The 21,753-nt window shown below is 38.7% G+C and overlaps 1 protein-coding gene across 48 annotated transcripts in view; it reads right to left on the reverse strand.

The window, feature by feature from the left end:
- CEP70 (centrosomal protein 70) overlaps window positions 1-20,488 on the reverse strand; it is an 87,327-nt gene extending 66,839 nt beyond the window's left edge. For 13 of the 48 annotated variants that reach the window (XM_086362662.1, XM_086363457.1, XM_086364097.1 and 10 more), the window contains exons 1-7: window positions 19,885-19,956; window positions 17,902-18,004; window positions 15,955-16,017; window positions 7,359-7,483; window positions 2,431-2,521; window positions 2,189-2,312; window positions 1,689-1,869 (exon numbers count right to left, since the gene is read on the reverse strand). In XM_086362662.1, the coding sequence (XP_086218788.1) occupies window positions 1,689-1,869; window positions 2,189-2,312; window positions 2,431-2,521; window positions 7,359-7,483; window positions 15,955-16,012 (579 nt within the window). In that variant the 5' untranslated portion in view covers window positions 16,013-16,017; window positions 17,902-18,004; window positions 19,885-19,956. Of the gene's footprint in view, window positions 1-1,688; window positions 1,870-2,188; window positions 2,313-2,430; window positions 2,522-7,358; window positions 7,484-15,954; window positions 16,018-17,901; window positions 18,005-19,404; window positions 19,957-20,463 lie in introns of those variants that run through there. The other 35 variants (XM_086365453.1, XM_086363533.1, XM_086364176.1 and 32 more) reach the window with 12 other exon arrangements.
- Window positions 20,489-21,753: the final 1,265 nt, after the last annotated feature.

Consider the following 21,753-nt stretch of genomic DNA (forward strand, 5'->3'; position numbering starts at 1 on the left):
GTGAAGTGGGCCTTAGAAAGCATCACTACGAACAAAGCTAGTGGAGGTGATGGAATTCCAGTTGAGCTATTTCAAATCCTGAAAGATGATGCTGTGAAAGTGCTGCACTCAATATGCCAGCAAACTTGGAAAACTCAGCAGTGGCCAGAATACTTGAAAAGGTCAGTTTTCATTCCAATCCCAAAGAAAGGCAATGTCAAAGAATGCTCAAACTACCGCACAATTGCACTCATCTCACACACTAGTAAAGTAATGCTCAAAATTCTCCAAGCCAGGCTTCAGCAATACGTGAACTGTGAACTTCCAGGTGTTCAAGCTGGTTTTAGAAAAGGCAGAGGAACCAGAGATCAAACTGCCAACATCCACTGGATTGTCAAAAAAGCAAGAGAGTTCCAGAAAAACATCTATTTCTGCTTTATTGACTATGCTAAAGCCTTTGACTGTGTGGATCACAATAAACTGTGGAAAATTCTGAAAGAGATGGGAATACCAGATCACCTGACCTGCCTCTTGAGAAATCTGTATGCAGGTCAGGAAGCAACAGTTAGAACTGGACATGGAACAACAGACTGGTTCCAAATAGGAAAAGGAGTACGTCAATGCTGCATACTGTCACCGTGCTTATTTAACTCATATGCAGAGTACATCATGAGAAACGCTGGGCTGTACGAAGCACAAGCTGGAATCAAGAGTGCCGGGAGAAATATCAATAACCTCAGATATGCAGATGACACCACCCTTATGGCAGAAAATGAAGAGGAACTAAAAAGCCTCTTGATGAAAGTGAAAGAGGAGAGTGAAAAGTTGGCTTAAAGCTCAACATTCAGAAAACTAAGATCATGGCATCTGGTCCCATCATTTCATGGGAAATAGATGAGGAAACAGTGGAAACAGAGTCAGACTTTATTTTTTGGGGCTCCAAAATCACTGCAGATGGTGACTGCAGCCATGAAATTAAAAGACCCTTACTCTTTGGAAGGGCGAAAAGCAGAGACATTACTTTGCCAACAAAGGTCCGTCTAGTCAAGGCTATGGTTTTTCCAGTGGTCATGTATGGATGTGAGAGTTGGACTGAAGAAAGCTGAGTGCTGAAGAATTGATGCTTTTGAACTGTGGTGTTGGAGAAGACTCTTGAGAGTCCCTTGGACTGCAAGGAGATCCAACCAGTCCATTCTGAAGGAGATCAGTCCTGGGTGTTCATTGGAAGGACTGATGCTGAAGCTGAAACTCCAATACTTTGGCCACCTCATGCGAAGAATTGACTCATTAGAAAAGACCCTGATGCTGGGAGGGATTGGGGGCAGGAGGAGAAGGGGATGACAGAGGATGAGATGGCTGGATGGCATCACCAACTCGATGGACAATGAGGTTGAGTGAACTCCGAGAGTTGGTGATGGACAGGGAGGCCTGGCGTGCTGCGATTCATGGGGTCGCAAAGAGTCGGACGCGACTGAACTGAAGGGATAAGTCATGGAAAATGCGAAGAATCAGCAAAGGGATCAAAAAATAACCAGTGGGGTTAGAGGAAAACCAGAAGAGAAAATATTCTGGAAACAGCAAAGAAAGAATTTCAAGACAATAATAGGTAAAGGAAGATAAGGATCACTGAATTAAGCAACATGGAAGTCACCTGTAACATTGACAAGGTATTTTAAGACTATCATGTAAGAAAATGTTTAACTCATTACCTGTAAAACTTTATGCTCCTTTTGAAGTTCTTTTATTTTATTCTGTTGCTGGCAAACCCTATTTACAGATTCATCCTCCATTTCACCAATTTTGGACTTCACACTCTCCATAATTTGTTCCAAGTCATTAGCTCGTTGTTCCTGATCTGCTGCTCGGCTTTGCTGTTGCTGAAGTTCATTTCTAGTACCAGACATACAATTCCTTCTCTTAGTAATAGTAACAAATCATATCAACCAACATATCCATCTACCAACATAACAACTTTCTAAAATTTTTTTGCATTCTTAAAATTTCTATAACACAAACCAACAAAGGAAACATAGGGTATCAGTATATATCGAAGCTATTACCAAAAGATTTACCTACTAAAAATATTTTTTACTTTATATTTAATCAATGGAAAATTAAATTCCAAGATTCTTTTCAAGTGAGTTATTTTTTTAAATGCATATCATTTGTTCACATACAATTCAAAACAGATTTTTTTCCATTTTCTTACTTAAGCTGTTTATTAGTTTCTATGAGCTCCTGGATCATGTTCTGTTGACGCGATGTTTCCTCCATCATTGTTTTTAAATTCTCCCTCATCGTCTGTGATGACTGTTTGTCAAAAATGATGAGATCTACATTTTTTGAAATGTAATACACATAGTAAAAATGAAGATAAGAAAAACATTAAGATTGAAAATGTTTTTTAAAAAAAGCTTTTTATCTTAAGGAGCAAGAATATAATTTGATTACCTTTCATATCTGTTCTTTTGACTAGAGATAAAGGCTTTAAGCCATGCATCATCAACAGCACATTTATGTTTTCCCATTCTGCTTCTTCCCGCTACAAGTACAAGAAGACAGAAAAGGATCAACGTTAAGATATAGGGTGAAGAAATGCCCTCTTATAATTTCCTTTGTTTTCAGAACAACAGACTTTTTTTCCAAAAGCTTTAATATGAATTTTTATACACACATAATGCTTAAAATTAAAACAGATTTGTTTCTAACAAAATTAGACTAAAAAGGATGCAAATAAGCACAGATACTTACATTATATCTGGAATTACATAATTCCAGAACACATATATAGGTCTTAATGAATAAATTAAAAGCCTTATAATTTCAGTGAATTAAATAGTACTCTTGTCTGGAAAATCCCATGGATGGAGGAGACTGGTAGGCTGCAGTCCATGGGGTCACTAAGAGTCGGACACAACTGAGCGACTTCACTTTCACTTTTCACTTTCATGCATTGGAGAAGGAAATGGCAACCCACTCCAGTGTTCTTGCCTGGAGAATCCCAGGGACGGGGGAGCCTGGTGGGCTGCCATCTATGGGGTCGCACAGAGTCAGACACGACTGAAGCGACTTAGCAGCAGCAGCAACAAACAGACCTTAAGTTTCTTATTTAACTGAACTTTTTATTTAGGGTTTTTTATTTAACTGTCACCTTAACGATGACCAGGGTCACAACAAAATCAAACATATCTGACTGGAAGAGCCAATAACTTAGGTAGTTCCTTGTATAATGGACAAGGTCTAACTATGAAAAGGAGTCTGTCCATCTAGGTAACTGATTCTAGTAGAAATATTCTGAAAGACACTGCTAATTTTTGTATCCCTGATTCTACATATGTATTTACCCTGAGAAGGGAACTCTCTCCAGATTAAAAAAAGAATAAAACCTAACAATAAATAAAAACAATGGGTAAGAAAAGAACATAAAATACAACAGAAACAGGTATTTTTTAAATGACATTTAAATTCATGACGTTAACATCAATAACAGGTTCTTAAGTACAATGATCAATTTTAAAATCAAGTGTGTGAGATACTTTGCATTCTTTTTAAAAGACCTTAAATATCTTATATAGTATAATGTAAGTATATTTGTGAAAAGGTGATTTGAGTAAATTTTCAATTTATTTAAATGCTTGAAAAGTATCTAATGTATTTTATTAGTGAATAGCATGTAAATATTATAATAATGTTAATATTAATAATTTGGAGAATTTTTTCCCCTCCCTCTCTCCTAGAAAATTTTTAAAAGTTCAAATAAAAGTATTACTCTTCACATCCAATGGAGAAGGAAATGGCTACCCACTCCAGGGTTCTTGCCTGGAGAATTCCATGGACAGAGGAGCCAGGCAGGCTACTTTGCAGTCCATGGGGTTGCAAAGAGTCAGGCATGACTGAGCAACTATCACATTCACATTCAAATTCCCCTCAGACATTAAAAAATCTACTAAAATAGATAAGCAACAAGGATACACTGTATAGCAAGAGAATTATAACAATTATCTTGTAATAACTTTTAATGGAGTAAAATCTGTTTTTACTGATTTAGTGATCAGTAAAAACTACTGATTCACTATGTTACACACCTGAAGTTAATACTGTAAATCAACTATACTTCAATTTTTAAAAACCTATCAAGACAAAAACCAAATTGTCCTGATGATTCTTTGATAGGATTATGGCTCAAATACCAAATAAATCTTTCATTTTGACTGCTGACTTCCTTCTATTTCTTTATCCTTTCTGTAACTCTCCCGCCCTGACAATTTTTTTCCCTTATTTTTGTCTTCTGGTCACAAAGATTAAAGAAACAGAACTAAAACTGTTGCTAGAATCTGTTTGGGGAGCCAAAAGCTCTGTGTGGGTATATAAGTGGAAACCTACTGCTGCTGCTAAGTTGCTTAAGTCGTGTCCGAGTCTGTGCGACCCCACAGATGGCAGCCCACTAGGCTCCTCTGTCCCTGGGATTCTCCAGGCAAGAACACTGGAGTGGGTTGCCATTTCATTCTCCAAACCTACTACGACTCATTAAAAAAAAAATGCCCTATAAAAAAAGTCACATATTTTGAATGACCAAACTATACAAATACTGTTGCCTGATAACTTTTTAAAGGTTTTTTTTTTTATTTGATGTGGACCATTTTTAAGTCTTTATTGAATTTGTTTCTATATTGCTTGTTTTATGCTTTGGTTTTTGGCCAAGAGGCATGTAGGATCTTAGCTCCCCGATCACGGATTGAACACACACCTTATGCACTGGGAGGCAGTCTCAACCACTGGACTGCCATGAAAGTCCTGATAACTCTTTTAAGAGAAAGAAAAACATCAGTTCAGTTCAGTTGCTCAGTCGTGTCTGACTCTTTGTGATCCCATGGACTGCCACACCACAGGCAGCCCTATCCATCGCCAATTCCCAGAGTTTACCCAAACTCATGTCCATTGAGTCAGTGACGCCATCCAACCATCTCATCCTCTGTCGTCCGCTTCTCCTCCTGCCCTCAATCGTTCCCAGCATTAGGGTCTTTTCCAGTGACTCAGTTCACATCAGGTGGCCAAAGTATTGGAGTTTCAGCTTCAGTATCAGTCCTTCCAATGAACACCCAGACTGATCTCCTTTAGGATGGACTGTTTTGATCTCCTTGAAGTCTAAGGGACTCTCAAGAGTCTTCTCCAATACCACAGTTCAAAAGCATCAATTCTTTGGCACTCAGCTTTTTTTATAGTCCAACTCTCACATCCATACGTGACTACTGGAAAAACCATAGTGTTGACTAGACGGACCTTTGCTGCCAAAGTAATGTCTCTTCTTTTTAATATGTTTTCCAGGTTGGTCATAACTTTTCTTCCAAGGAGCAAGCATCTTTTAATTTTATAGCTTCAGTCACCATCTGCAGTGAATTTGGAGCCCCCCAAAAAAGTCTGCCACTGTTCCCCCATCTATTTCCCATGAGGTGATAGGACCAGATGCCATGATCTTCATTTTCTGAATGTTTTAAGCCAACTTTTTCACTCTCCTCTTTCACTTTCAAGAGGCTCTTTAGCTCCTCTTCACTTTATGCCATAAAGGTGGTGTCATCTGCATATCTGAGGTCATTGATATTTCCCCCGGCAATCCTGATTCCAGCCTGTGCTTCATCCAGCCCAGTATTTCACATGATGCATTCTTTGGCATTGCCTTTCTTTGGGACTGGAATGAAAATGACCTTTTCCAGTCCTGTGGCCACTGCTATTTTCCACTGGCATATCGAGTGCAGCACTTTCACAGCATCATCTTGCAGGATTTGAAATAGTTCAACTGGAATTTCATCACCTTCACTAGCTTTGTTCATAGTGATGCTTCCTACGGCCCCCCTGACTTCACATTCCAGGATGTCTAGCTCTAGGTGAGTGATCACACCATCCTGATTATCTGGGTCATGAAGACCTTTTTTGTATAGTTCTTCTGTGGATTCTTGCCACTTCTTAATATCTTCTGCTTTTGTTAAATCCATACCATTTCTGTCCTTTATTGTGTCCATCTTTGCATGAAATGTTCCCTTGGTATCTCTTAATTTTCTTGAAGTGATCTCTACTCTTTCCCATTTCACTGTTTTCCTCTATTTCTTTGCAGTGATCACTGAGAAAGGCTTTCTTGTCTCTCCTTGCTATTCTTTGGAACTCTGCATTCAAATGGGTATATCTTTCCTTTTCTCCTTTGCCTTTCGCTTCTCTTCTTTTCACAGGCTTCACAGTAAGGCCTCTCTGACAACCATTTTGTCTTTTTGCATTTCTTTTTCTTGGAAATGGTCTTGATCACTGCCTCCTGTACAATGTCATGAACCTCTGTCCATAGTTCTTCAGGCACTCTATCAGACCTAATCCCTTTAGCCTACTTGTCACTTATATTGTTTAATCATAAGGGATATGATTTAGGTCATACCTGAATGGTCTAGTGGTTTTTGCTGCTTTCTTCAATTTAAGTCTGAATTTGGTAATAAGAAATTCACAATCTGAGCCACAATCAGCTCCTAGTCTTGTTTTTGCTGACTGTATAGAGCTTCTCCATCTTTGGCTGCAAAGAATATAATCAATCTGATTTCGGTATTGACCATCTGGTGATGTCCACGTGTAGAGTCTTCTCCTGTGTTGTTGGAAGAGGGTGTTTTCTATGACTAGTGCGTTCTCTTGGCAAAACTCTGTTAGCCTTTGCCCTGCTTCATTCTGTATGCCACAGCCAAACTTGCCTGTTACTCCAGGTATTTCTTGATTTCCTACTTTTGCATTTCAGTACCCTATAATGAAAAGGACATCTTTTTTGGGTGTAGTTTTAGATGGTCTTGTAGGTCTTCATAGAACCATTCAGCTTCTTCAGCATTACTGGTTGGGGCATAGACTTGGATTACTGCGATACTGAATGGTTTGCCTTGGAAACGAACAGAGATCATTCTGTTGTTTTTGAGATTACATCCAAGTACTGCATTTGGGGCTCTTTTGTTGACTATGATGGCTACTCCATTTCTTCTAAGGGATTCTTGCCCACAGTAGTAGATATAACGGTCATCTGAGTTAAATTATGTTTGAAGAAAAACATAACTGTTTGCAAATTCCAAAATATTTGAGAATGGCATTTTCCAAGTATAAACTGAAGAAGACCAGTCTAATGAAATATTCATCAAATTAGTATTACGTAAGTAGGAAAAACTGTATAATAAAGCCTCCTTCTGGACACTGATATGTTGTGAAGTCTTAGAATAAGGATACCATTTAATAGTTTTAACCCATCATTTCCGAAAATGCTTTTACTCAAGTAGCCTTTTAAAGTAAGGTTTTTCACATTTGTAGATGTGGTATTCTTTGACGCATACTTTGATAAACACTGGTTTCAAATATTTCAGGTTTACCTGTTTTTCAGTCATGAGTCTTATCTGATGATTTGCTGGACTCCTTGGCTTTAGAGGCTGCTGTAGATACAATTTCTTTTGTAGAGTCAAAAGAAGTTGAGATTGGCAATAAAAAATTGAATTGCCTAAAATAAAAAAAGTGCAATAAGGTGTTAAAGAAAATTATATTTAAAAGAACCCACTACTCTTGGGCAATTTAAGCATTCCTAAGCCAAAACTTCTATGACTTCTAAGAAAGCCGATTTTTATAATTTTAATGTTCTCCTCTAGAAATGAAACATTATGGGGTTTTACACATATATACACAAAGAAAACTATTTGTTTTAACTAGGTAATGTGAAAAGCAAGTGATGCTAATAAACATTTTTTGTAAGCTGCTTCCCAAAAAATGAAAGAATTGTCTAAATTCATTAGTTTAATAATTAATTCACTAGCCTAACTCAAAGGGTAAATTAAATGCCACATTCTTAGGTGGTCTTTATTTCTAAGTAGATCAAAGGCTAGCAACACAACGTATTCTATTTGACTGGCACACACACAAGTTTATATTCAGTCTACCCTCCCATCACGTGCTCTTGTTGTCTAAGACTCTGCCATTCTATAGGAAGAAACTTCCTTGAATTTTTATGGTATCTAACTCTTCCTTTGCAGAGGCACAATCATCACACATATTCATTGGCATCATGGAATCTCACAACATGAGAGAACCTTAGAAAGTGTTTAATCCAACATCTCTAGCTGTCAAAGCTGGCAGGAAAGAGTGCTGGGAGAATTGTACCAATATATCAGATGCTATAACCATGTGAGACAGAGAAGTAAAATGATCCTCCCTGCTGCTAGTTCAGTTTTTCTTGCAAATCACCCTTCTGTCCTTCTACTTCTGCTTCAGATAGTGAAATGCACCAATACTAGTCACCAATAATTCATTTTCAGCTAAACCTAGTAACATGTTGCAAATTCTCCAATTCTGCAATTTTTGCTGCTGACATCAGAGAGTACTCTCTCCCCTTTAAACTCTGGTCTCGAATGCACTATGTTCATCTCTCTCACTTTTATTTAAATAAAGATACTTTTTGAAAGTATCAGCCAACTTCAATGGCTACCACCTTTCAGCTAGTTTTTAAAGTTTTCATTAGAGAAATTTAAAAAAATACATACAAGTAGAGAAAGAGTAAAATGAACCCATGTATATTCATTAACCCAAGATCAATAATAACCAACATTCTTCCTTATTTATTTCATTTCTCTACCCACTTATATTTCAGTACTCACCTCCAATAAATGTAGACTCATTTTAACATAATTTCAATACCACTGTCACACCAAATTATATTAATTCCTTACTATCACTTAATATCTAGTCCATGTTCAATTTTCCCCCAAATGTCTTAAATTATTTTTTTTTTTCTCCAAATCAGAATCCAAAGAAGGTTCACATATAGCACTCCTAAATGCATATATGGGGAATTAGAAAGCCACTGCATGTACCCAGAGAAAGGTGTAGGCTAAAAAATACCTCAAGTTTATAGGTCAGGCTGATCCTCAGCACAAAGACAGCCAAAATTTAAAACAAAGAAAAACAAACCCCAGCAAACCATGGCAAAGAAAGAGAATCTTATTTCCATAGATATTACTAGATTCAAATGTCCAGTTTTCAATAAAAAGTAAAGCTTACAAAGAATCTGGAAAGCATGGCTCACTCAAAGGAAAAAAAAAAATCAAACTGTCTCTGAAAAAAAACAACAAAACTTGATGGCACATCTACTGCACAAAGCGTTTAAAACAACCACCTTAAAAAATTCAAAGAACTAAGGGAAGATGTGGAGAAAAAATAAGAAAAAATATATGATCAAAAGTGAAATATCAGTAAAGAGAGAAAACAACAAAACGAAAATCAAACATTCTGTAATTGAAAAGTATAACTGAAATAAAGAATTTACTAGGGGCATTCAAATGCAGATTTGAACAGGCAAAAGAATGAATCACAGTAAGTGTGAAGGTAAGACAATGGAAATTATCAAGTCTAAAGAATAGGAAAAAAGGAAGACTGAATAAAAGTGAACCTTACCTAAAGGACCTGTGAGACACTGCCGGCTGTGTCAACACACGAATTGTGGGAGTCCCAGAAGGAGAAAAGAGAGGGTGGTAGGGAGAATATGAAATGATGGCTGAAAACTTCCCAAATTTGTTGAAAGACACAAACTCCTAGAAACATAAACTCAGAGACCTACACCAAGAAGTACTGTAGTACTTTTTTTTCAAGCTTTTCAAAGAACAAAGAATCTTGAAAGTAGCAAGGGAGAAGTGACACATCACACACAAGCTAATTACCAGCAGATTTCTTAACAGCAACTTTGGAGAAACTGTCAATCAAGAATCTTATGTTTGGCAAAACTATCCTTCAAAAGTGAGAACAGAATAAAGATATTTCCAGATAAACTAAAGTTTAAGGCATTCCTTACCACTAGACCTGCCCTACAAGCAATGGTAAAGGTAGTCCCACTAGTTGAAATAAAGGACACAGGACAGTAAATCAAAGCCATATGAAAAACTAAATATCTCAATAAAGGTAAATGGCATGGTAAATACACAGGCAATTATAAAAGCTGCTATTATAACAAAGATGTGTAACTCCACTTTTTGCTTGCTACATGACTTAAGAAACAGGTCGTTTTTTTAAAAAACAATCATTAGTCTAAAGCTAATATTATTATAACTTTGGTTTGTAGTGTCACACATTTTCTACCTAATTTAAGACACTAACTCATTTACTAGAATTTTTGTTTTCAGGCACACATGTATAAAGATGTAACTGCAACATCAACAACTGAAAGAGGTGGGGATAGAGCTGTAAAGAAGTAGAATTTTTATACGTTATTTAAGTGAAACTCTGATAAATTCAAATTAGTGTTATGATTTTATAATGGTAAATGTAAACTTCATGGTTACCACAAAGAAAACAGTGATAGAATATATAGAAAAAGAAAACATTCTGCTACAAAAAAAAATCAACTAAACACAAGAAGACAGTAATACAGGAAATGAGGGGGGGGAAAAAGACATGTTACAAAAAAATAGCAAAATTACAGACAGTAATCCCTTACCTGTCAGTAATCACTCTAAATGTAAAAGGGTCAAACTCTTGACAGACTGGTAGAATGAATTTAAGAAAATATGATCCAACTATGTGCCTAAAACAAGACCCATTTTAGAGCCAGAGACACAAAGAGATTGAAAGTGAAAGAATGGTAAAAGGTATTTCATGAAAATAATTTTTTAAAAAAAGAAAGAAGGAAGGAAAGTCTAGCTATATGAGTACCAGACAAAATAGACTTTATATCAAAAAAGGCTACTAGAGACAAAACAGGACATTACATATTAATAAAAGATTTAATACAGCTAGAATACATAACAATTATAAACACTTGTGCACTTAATAACAGACCACTAACACATGTGAAGTAAAAATTCACAGAATTGAAGGAAGAAATAGTTCTACAATATAGGTGGAGATTTTAACACTCCATTCTCAAGAATACATAGTAATCAGACAAAAGAAAAGTAATGAAACAGACAATGTGACAGAGTAAAACAACCAGATCTAGTAGATTTATAAAGAACACTGGGAATTCCCTGGTAATTCAGTGGTTTAGGACTCCATGCTTCCACTGCAGGGAGCACGGGTTTGATCCTTGGTCATGGAACTAAGATCCCACAAGCTGATCAAAAAGAAAAAAAGAAAAGAAAAGAAACCTGCTCAACAACAACAGAATACAGTCTTCCAAGTACACATGGGACATTATCAGGATAGACTATATGTTAAACCACAAATTAAGTCTCCACAAAGAGGTGAAGTTAGAAATCAAAAAATAAAACAAAAATTCATAAGTTTATGGAAATTAGACAACACATTTGTAAATAACCAATGGATGAAAGAAGAAATCACAAGAGAAATTATAAAACTCTTAAGATATTAATGAAAACAAAACACAATATTTCAAAACTTACAGGACACAGTGAAAGCAATCCTGAAGGGGGAAATTTAAGAGTTATAAAAATTTGCATTAAAAACGTGAAAGATCTCAAATTAACAACCCAAGTTTGCAACTTAAGGAACTAGAAAAAGAACAAACTAAACCCAAAGCTAGCAAAAGAAAAAAATAAAGATTAATTAGAGCAGAAACAAAGGAAATAGAGACTAGGAAAGCAATAGAGAAAGTCAATGAAAGACATCTGAAAAGATCAATAAAAAATGACAAATTTTACCTGATAAACAGAAAAAAAGAGAAGACTCAAATTACTAAAATCAGAAATGAAAGTGGGAACATTACTACAAATTATACAGAAAAAAGTATTAAACAATATTATGAACAATTGTATGCCAACAAATTAGATAACCAAAATGAAATGGACAAATTCCTATAGACACAAAACTGAATCACAAAGAAACAGAAAATTGCAGTACATCCGTAACTAGTAATAGAACTGAATCAGTAATCAAACTCTCCCCAAAAGACAAGACATGGACCGAGGGGTATAACTGAGGAATTCTACCAAAACATCTAAATAACTACTAACAATTCTTCTCAAACTATTCCAAAAAATTAGACAAGGGAATACTTCCTAACTCATTCTTGGAAGATAGCATCACCTTAATATTAAAAGGTCAGACAATACAAGAAAAATAGTAATATCCCTTACAAGCATTGATGCAAAATACTAGTAAACCAAAGGCTTCCCAGGTGGCTAAATGGTAAAGAATCTGAGTGCCAATGCAGGAGGCACAGGAGACAAGGATTTGAACAGTGAGTGGGGAAGATTCCCTGGAGGAGGAAATGGCAACCCATTGCAAGTGTTCTTACCTGGAAAAATCCCATGGACAGAGGAGCCTGGAGGGCTATAGTCCATGAGTTCACAAGGGTTGGACACGACTTAAGCGACTGAGCATGCACACACTAGTAAACCAAATTCAGCAGCATAGTAAAAGAATTATACACCATATTCAAGTGGGATTTATACTTGGAATGTAGGAATTAGTTCAACATATGAAAAGAAATCAGTGTATCACATATTACATTAATGGAATGAAGGAAAAGAATATACAATCATCTCAATTGATGCAGAAAAAGCATTTTACAAAATCCAACACCTTCTTGTGATAAACACTCAATAACTAGGAATAGCAGGAAACTAATTCAACAAAACAAAAGATCCCCTGGAGGAGGATATGGCAACCCACTCCAGTATTCTTGCCTGGAGAATCCAATGGACAGAGGAGCCTGGGGTCTTCAAGTGTAGGATATGATTGAAGCAAACTAGCACGCACACAACTGAACAAAAGCCATATATGAAAAAGCTACAGCGAACATCATATTCAATGGTAAAAGACTACAAGCTTTCCCTCTAAGATGAGGAACAAGGCAAGGATGTCACATTCACCACTTTTATTCCACATAGAAATGGAAGTTCCCACCAAGCATTTAAGTAAGAAAGAGAAATAAAAGGTATCCAAATTGGAAAAGAAGTCAAATTATCTCTATTTGCACGATACGATTTTATATACCAAAAACCTTAATACACACACACGCACATGCGCACATGCACATACATTAGAATAAATGAATTCAGCAAAGCAGCAGAATATGAAAATCAGCATATAAAAACCATTTGCATTTCTATATACTAACAATGAATAACCTAAAACGGAAAATAAAAGAACTCCATTTACAACGACATCAAAGAATAAAAATAGGAGCAAACTTAACCAAGGAGGTAAAAGTCTTGTACAATGAAAACTATAAAACATTGCTCAAAGAAATTAAAGACATAAGTAAATGGGGTCACATCCAATATTCATGGATCATAAGACTTAATATTAAGACATTGATACTAACCAAAGCAATCTACAGATTCAGTGTAATCCCCATCAATATCCCAATGACATTTTTTTCAGAAATAGAAAACCTATCCTAAAATACATATGGAATCTCAAGGGACCGTGAATAACTTGAATGTAATCACCTGAATGTAATCTTGAAAAAGAAGAAAGAAGCTGGAGGAATAACAAGATGAAGCTGAAGGAGTAACAGCTTCCTGACTTAAAACTCCTTTGCAAAGCTACATAAATCAAAACAGAGTGGTGTTGGCATAGACCATTTGCATAGAATAAAGAGCCCAGATATAATCCCTCACATTTATTGTCAAATGTGAGCACTGAAGATGCTTTTGAACTGTGGTGTTGGAGAAGACTCTTGAGAGTCCCTTGGACTACAAGGAGATCCAACCAGTCAATCCTAAAGGAAATCAACCCTGAATATTCATTGGAATATGATGCTGAAGCTGAAACTCCAATACTTTGGCCACCTGATGGGAATAACTGACTCATTGGAAAAGATCCTGATGCTGGGAAAGAGTGAAGGCAGGAGGAGAAGGGGACAACAGAGGACCAGATGGTTGGATGGCATCACTGACTTGATGGACATGAGTCTGAGTAAACTCCAGGAGTTGGTGATGGACAGGGAAGCCTGGCGTGCTACAGTCCATGGGGTTGCTAAGAGTTGGATATGACTAAGTGACTGAACTGTCAAATGTTTTTCAATAAGAGCGCCAAAAAGCCTTCAAAAGGAGATAGTCAGTCTCTTCCTCTGCTGTGAAAACTGTAAAAAGAATGAAGTTGTACCCTTCAGTTCAGTTCAGTCGCTCAGTCGTGTCCGACTCTTTGCGACTCCATGAGCCACAGCACACCAGGCCTCCCTGTCCATCACAAACTCCCAGAGTTCACTCAGACTCAAGTTGTACCCTTGCTGCTGCTACTGCTGCTAAGTCACTTCAGTCCTGTCCAACTCTGCTCGACCCCATAGACAGCAGCTCACCAGGCTCCCCCGTCCCTGGGATTCTCCAGGCAAGAACACTGGAGTGGGTTGCCATTTCCTTCTCCAATGCATGAAAGTGAAAAGTGAAAGTGAAGTTGCTCAGTCGTGTCCGACTCTTAGCGACCGCATGGACTGCAGCCATCCAGGCTCCTCTGTCCATGGGATTTTCCAAGCAAGAGTACTGGAGTGGGGTGCCATTGCCTTCTCCCAAGTTGTACCCTTAAGACCACACAAAAATTAACTCAAATGGATCAGAGACCTAAATTTAAGAGCTTAAACTGTAAAAATTTAAAAGAAAACACAGGGTAAAAGCTTTACAATCCTGAATTTGGCAATGATTTCTTAGATATGACATCAAAGGCATAAGCAACAAAAAGTAAAAACAAACAAACTGGACTTTACAAAAATTTAAAATTTTTGTGCATCAAAAGATACTGTCAACAGAGTAAAAAGGCAATCCATGGAATGGGAGAAAATATTCACAAATCATCTATGTGATAAGGAATTAATATCCAGAATATATGGGGCTTCCACGGTGGCCCAGTGGTAAAGAATTTCCCTGCTGATTCAGGAGACACAAGGGACATACGTTTGATCCCTGAGTCGGGAAGATCCCCTGGAGAAGGAAATGGCAACCTACTACAGTATTCTTTCCTAGGAAATCCCATGGACAGAGGAGCCTGGTGGGCTACAGTCCATGGGGTTGCAAGAGTCAGACACAATTAGCAACTAAATATAACAATAAACAATCCAGAATATACAGAGAATTCCGGAAACTTAACAACAAAAAAAATCTGATTAAAAAATGGGCAAGGAACCTGAACAGACATTTCTCTAAAGAAAATATAAAAAAGGCTATAAACACATGAAAATATTTCAACATTACCCATTAGGGAAATGCAAATCAAAATTACAATGAGATACCACCTCATACCCATTGCTGCTGCTGCTGCTGCGAAGTCGCTTCAGTCGTGTCCGACTCTGTGCGACCCCATAGACGGCAGCCCACCAGGCTCCCCCGTCCCTGGGATTCTCCAGGCAAGAACACTGGAGTGGGTTGCCATTTCCTTCTCCAATGCATGAAAGTGAAAAGTGAAAGTGAAGTCGCTCAGTCATGCCCAATCCTCAGCAGCCCCATGGACTGCAGCCTTCCAGGCTCCTCTGTCCATGGGATTTTCCAGGTAAGAGTACTGGAGTAGGGTGCCATTGCCTTCTCTGTCATACCCATTAGGATAGCTAAAAGAAACAGAAATAACAGATACTGGTGAGGATGTAGAGAAACTGAAACCCTTGTGCACTGTCAGGAATATAAAATGGTACAGCTGCTATGAAAAATAGCATGGTGGTTCTTCAAAAAATTAAATGTAGAAATGCCATTAGGATTCAGCAATTTGACAAAAGAACTGAAAGCAGGATCTTAAAAAGATACTTGAACATCTATGTTCACAGCAGCATTACTCACAAAATATACCTAAAAGATGGAAGCAACCCAAGTTCCATCAACAGATGAATAGATAAGTAAAATGTGCTATAAACCATACAGTGGAATATTATTCAGCCTTAAGTAGTAGTGTAGTGTTAGCAGCTCAGTGGTGTTCAACTCTTTGTGACCCCATGGACTGTAGCCCGCCAGGCTCCTCTGTCCATGGAATTCTCCACACAAGAATATTGGAGTAAGTAGCTATTTCCTTCTCCAGGGTGTCTTCCTGACCCAGAGATCAAACCTGGGTCTCCTGCATTGCATGTGGATTCTTTACCATCTGAGTCATGAGGAAAGCCCATTCAGCCTGAAACAGGAAGGAAATGTTTACCTAAGTTACAACATGGATGAACCTTAAATATATTAGCTAGTCACAAACAAATGCTGTATGATTCCACTTATATAGAAAGTAGAATGGTGACTGCCAGGGGAATGGTTGAGTTATTTAATGGGTACAGAATTTCAGTTTTACAAATGAAGAGTTCTCTGTGTGTTTACAGAGACAGAGCTAGGATAGTTATATCTACCTGTCTACAGAAAAGCCTAAAACCATGATTGACTCAGGATCCCTAGAATACAGATTATGATCCTTTTGAAAAAAAAGTTTCTTGAAAAAATTACTTCATATTTGGGACAGAATTCATTTAAGATATCAGACAACAAGGAAGTTATTAAAGATAAGTAGTGCTGGACTTCCCTGATGGTCCAGTGGTTAAAACTGTTTCCAATGCTGGGGGCACAGGTTCAATCCCTGGTCAGGAAATAGCCAAAGAAAAAAAAAAAAAGACTAGTAGGGTCATAGCAAAAGGATAGGCTTGAGTAGGCTCCTTCCACTCAAAGATGACAGCACATTAGCTTTGATAATTAAAATAACTGCAATGAACTGAAACCCATAAAATGTTTAAAATTTATGACTTCATATTGATATTAGGTTTTTTAAAATAATTATCTTCAGAAGATAAGGAACCAATTTTCTCAAAAATTGGTAAATAAATGGAACAAATTATTCATGCTGCCTTTCCTAAAGAGATTTTACTGCTACATATTCAACTGAGGGGCTAATATTCTAACTAACAAGTAAAAGAAATGATAAAATTAGAATATCACTATTTTGCAGCCTTCAATGAACAGATACAGGCATCAAGTATCAACAGGTGCTGGAAACACAAAGAGAAACGAGACATTCTGCACCTCCTATGATCCTGCCAAACACCACCTAGAGAATTACCAAAGGAATTGAATCTGCATCTGATTCAGTCTTTGATCCAGCTACAAATGTGTAGGAATTACCCAGGGCAGAAGAACATAATCAACTGTACATGAGTATGCAAATTGCAAAATCCAGACTGTAGGATATATAGGTCAAATGAGACAAGTTCTTCAGATAAGTTATAAGGAAAAGAAAGGAACAGGGGGAAAACCTACAGATTAAGAGATTTTTTTTTTTTAATATAATGAGCAAGAGGTACACTTTAATACTGAAGAATACAGATTTAGGAAAAAACTTTTTTTTTTAACACAAGGAGGAAATTACTGTAAAAGTCAGAAGAATGCTACTAATGGGAGTACAGAAGTAGCTGTAATTGGGATAGACCAGTCTTAGCATGGCTAGCATGGTTCTCTACCCTGGCCTAGGAGGTATCATCACTTAATTTGTTAAGGTACACATTCAGTGTGTGTGTTCATTTCTGTTTGATTTCATAATAAAAGTTCACTATTTAATTAAAAAAAAAAACTTTATTAAATAACAATAAAACCAAAAGTAAAGGAAATACTAACCAAAAGAAGGCTGGTATAGCCAGAATAGCAGGGTTTTAAATCATGGCTTCTGCCAGGCAACTAAGAAACCACTAATCTCTGTGCCTCAATTTCCTTATCATAAAATGAGGATAATAAAAGTACTTAGCTCATAGGTTCTTGGGAAGATTAGGAAAGTTAAAATACAAAGGACTAATTGAACAGTGCCTGGCACACAGCAGGATAGAGGTGGTGATGAGAATTGGTGACCAGCTGTGTTATCTTAAATAGTTACTTAGCCTCTCTGGGCTTCCGTTTCCTTTATGGAGCTTCAAATACCTGATAGGATTATGAGGAGGTCAAAAGGAAACATATGTACAGTTTTCCATAATTAGTAGATCCTTTCCATGGTCTCTCAATTCCCAGAGAGAGTTATCTATCACATCAGACATACCTCAGTCATACCACATTCCTCTTGTACTTTTCACCTTGTCATTCACGATGATCTCAATGAAATGATCACTCAGTGAGTCTCATGTCTGAAACTGGATCTTCATCTACGTTTCAAACAAAATAAGAGATCCAAATCTTACAATGTTCATCTCCTGGTAAGAAAGGTCTTGTGTTATTCCCAGAGCAGGCATCTATGGTACTGGTGGTAACCACTAAACAGAAGCTGGAATCAATGAATTAACTGCTAATGGACATAGATGGTCACCACCAGGTGCCTTCACTGGGGTCTTCTTTCCACTTATCCTTCCTCTCCCAGCTGTGCTAAAACATTTAGCTGGGTGTCCAACTCTATCACTGTCTAGCATCAATTCTGATTCTGGCTTCAAAGGCAGAATAATTCTTATTGTCAGGAGTACTCTCAGACAAAAACCACTGAATACAAAAAGCAAAGGCAGGGAGAACTATCACAATTTCACCTGTGACCAAGCCCTCCTTTTCAGGGGCCCATGCTGTGAAATTAATGTGCCAATGGTTTGCAGCAGTCTTCTCCCCACTACAAACTGTAACAAGACACAGGTCTGGAACTTTGCATCAGAAAAGTTCCCCAGAACTTGGGGAACCAATGCTTCCCCAAAGCCAAAGAAGCTGCAGCTTGCTTTAATCAGTGTCATATCACACCTAAAGTAAGACTATAAGAATAGCAGTTGCAGGGTAGGAGTTCATTTATACACGGCTGGAAAGACACATACAGATAAGCAAAACAAAGTTCTATCTCCTTGCACTGTCCAGGTCCACCAAAATTCCTTTGGTAACTCGCCCTTTATAAGTCTGTGACCCCTATAACATGCACCATACATTAAAATGTATTTATTTTTCACTACTTTCGGGGGGAAAACTGGAAATAAAGCATAGGCAGTAGCTGTTCTTTCTCAAGTCACATCAAAATCTGTAATTAGCTTTCTCAAAAGTACATATTTCACTTTACTGCAATAAATGGAACATGAAATGCTTTCAAAGTCTCTATTTAACGTTCCTAAGAAGAACTGAATTTACCGCAAATAAGTAAACGAAATTAGGGCTGGATCTCCTCTAGACCAAATCATTCTGCCCCAGGAGAAGTTACATAAAGAGTCAGAACACTCCTCCAAGCAGAAGCTGCGGCATTCCCTTGTCAGCCACCTCCTCCCCAAGGTGGGGTGGGCAAGGCTCAAGTCTGTTTGGCAAGACCGAAAGTAAAAAACAAAACAAAAACCTCATACAGAAGATTGAAACCAACATGGATAATGCGTGCACAGTGTGTAACCTTATGCTTGCAAAATAAAGTGGCACAAAAACACTTGTTTGGCCTGCGTGTTACAAGTCTCTTAGCCTTTAGTTATTTCCAACTCATTGATCTTAATAAAAATCAAATTAGACTCTGCATAAAGAGCCCCGCACTCTGAAATGGACCTAATAAAACGGAGAAAGAGATAATCATCTACCTACACCTTCATCTATCCCCCACCTTCTATTCCTAGCCTTCACTAGCCCAGCGACCTCCTCAGACACCTTGACACTGAAAGGAGGAGCGGGTCGGTCCTGGTGGACTCATGGAGATGGAGTAACTACCTACTTATCCAGAATCCAGGGCGCGCCGAAAATCACTCCAAGCTTCACACTCATTGCCTCATTTAACCTTCTCAATCACCATGTAAGGCAAGAATTATCAGCTGTGTTCCACAAATAAAGAAACTGAGGCGCTGAGTTTTTACAAGCGGAATCAGAGACCACAAAGGGCGAAGCCAGACTCGAACCAGGTTTATCAGGCTACCCTCCTCCCCTCGGCCTTTATCCTGGGACTGTTAATTGGAGCCAATCAGTTCCGAGGCGGCTCGTCTGACCACTCTCAGGGCGCAGGTGAGGTCAGTTCCCGGGGTTCCTCAGGTAGGGGCCCCTCAGGCGGGGGCTCCAGCCGACCCCTCCGTAAACCTAGAACGCCGCTCACCTTCCTCAGCCGCCGCCTACCTCCCGCAGGGCTCTCAACCCGGCCGGCTCAGCCGCCTCCGGCCCCGCCTCTGCGACCGTTACCCCACCGTGGGAGGTCGGCCAATCGAGCAGGAGCTCATCGAGGAATCCGCCTCTGCACCGGCCGAAACACCGCAGCGATTTGCTCTGACCGCCCGAGGAGGCTGGTCCTGCCTCGCGCCCTCTGGTTGGCTCCGCGACTGGGGGCGGGGCTCACTTTTAGTGTAGACTGCAGGGGGCGGGGCGGGGAAAGGGCTCTGCGCCTGCGCACTTCCATCTCTCTCACTCTCCGGATCCTGGCTGAGCGCTGCAGAGCCTGGCACTTGGAGGATGCACATAAATGTGTTGATGACATTTTATCCTTCCGCTAAACATTTTCCAAATCTCGACGAAGTATCAAGCCAGACATCGAGCTCCCGAAATGCAAAAGTGGCTGACTGGAGATGTTCAAAGTGTAGTTAGGGAGATAGGTATACACCCTGCAATTAACGCTGCAGTACGGTGGGCTTGATTAGAGAAAGGTGTGCAGGGCACAGATGGGAAAGAAAGGGAGGGTTACCTGGGTCGCTGAACTCTTCCTCCTCCAGTAGATCTCAACCCTGGCTGCCCACTAGAATCCCCTGGAGAAATTTGAAACGGGTACTCAGACCTCTGGTGAAATATATCAGAATCAGACCCATGGGTCAATAGTTTGCTAAAGCTCCCCCAGGTGATTCCAGTGTGCAGCCAAGCCAAGGTAGGGAACTATCACTACAAACCTAGAGAGATGCATAAGAAGAATGGTGAGTTCCCCAACAAAACAGATAGGAAAGACATTGAAACCACAGAAATGTGTTCAAGGGCAGAGGAGGGTGGGGTGGGAGGGGCTGGTCAAAGGTTCTTTACCTCTTAGTGCAGAAAGAAGTCAGCCAGAGGCAAAGTGACAGACAAGAACTGATTTATTACAAGCAAGATGGGCAAGGGAGTGCTGCTCAGAGAGCTTAACAGGGCTACAGTTTTATAATCAAAGGAAAAGTGGGGAGGGGGAGAATGTCACCTTTTCCCTCATTCTTGAGTAGACATCAGGCTTCCATCATCAGTTCCTCCTCCACATCAGGCTGGGAGTTATTTTGACCCTGCATGGTCGAACTGGGACTGTCATGGCTCAAAGGAAATGAGAAAAAAAGCAGTAATATATTCTAAAATATGGTAAATCATCTCAGCTTTCAATATAATGCCATCTTTCATTTATAGTTTTGTTTTTAGTGTGTGCAGAGGAGTGTGTCCTAGTAATTGTTAATTTACTGACCTCACTGGGCAGGATGCATGTCTCATGCCACCATCATTTTATTGTTTTGGGACATGTCTCATGCTTCTGTTACCTGGCTTTGTTGCTAAACAAGCCTGCTTTCTTGGGTGGTCATTGACTTACAGGAGTCTCCCATACTTTACCTTCAATCCCCTAGTGGGATTAACTATTTAATCACATACTTTGGCCCTTTACTCTGTTCCTGTGGGTATTTAGGGAAAACTTCACGTGCAAATTAAGCTAATAATGCCAACAAAACATATTATTATAATGCCTAGTTCACAAGTGCTCAGTAAAACTTTTTTTTTCTGTAGTTAAATCTGGGCTCCTTTGGTACAGCTCATATCCACTCCCTAAAAATCTAACTTCCAAAGCATTGGCCAATATAATAGGCTTCCTGAGGAAGCTGAGGAGTGTGTTGTGTCATTGGAGAGTCAGAGGAAGAAGGCCTTGGCAGATGCACTAAGGAGCTGGGACTTTGTCCTGGAGGTGATGGGGAACCATAGATGAATTTTCAAAAGAAGTATAAAATGGAAAGGCTTTTGTCTGTGGATTTTCAAG

Source organism: Bos grunniens, chromosome 1 (genome assembly GCF_055505025.1).
Source record: "Bos grunniens cultivar Pamir isolate PY7600 chromosome 1, Bosgru_T2T1.0, whole genome shotgun sequence".
In the NCBI taxonomy this organism is placed as follows: Eukaryota; Metazoa; Chordata; class Mammalia; order Artiodactyla; family Bovidae; genus Bos; species Bos grunniens.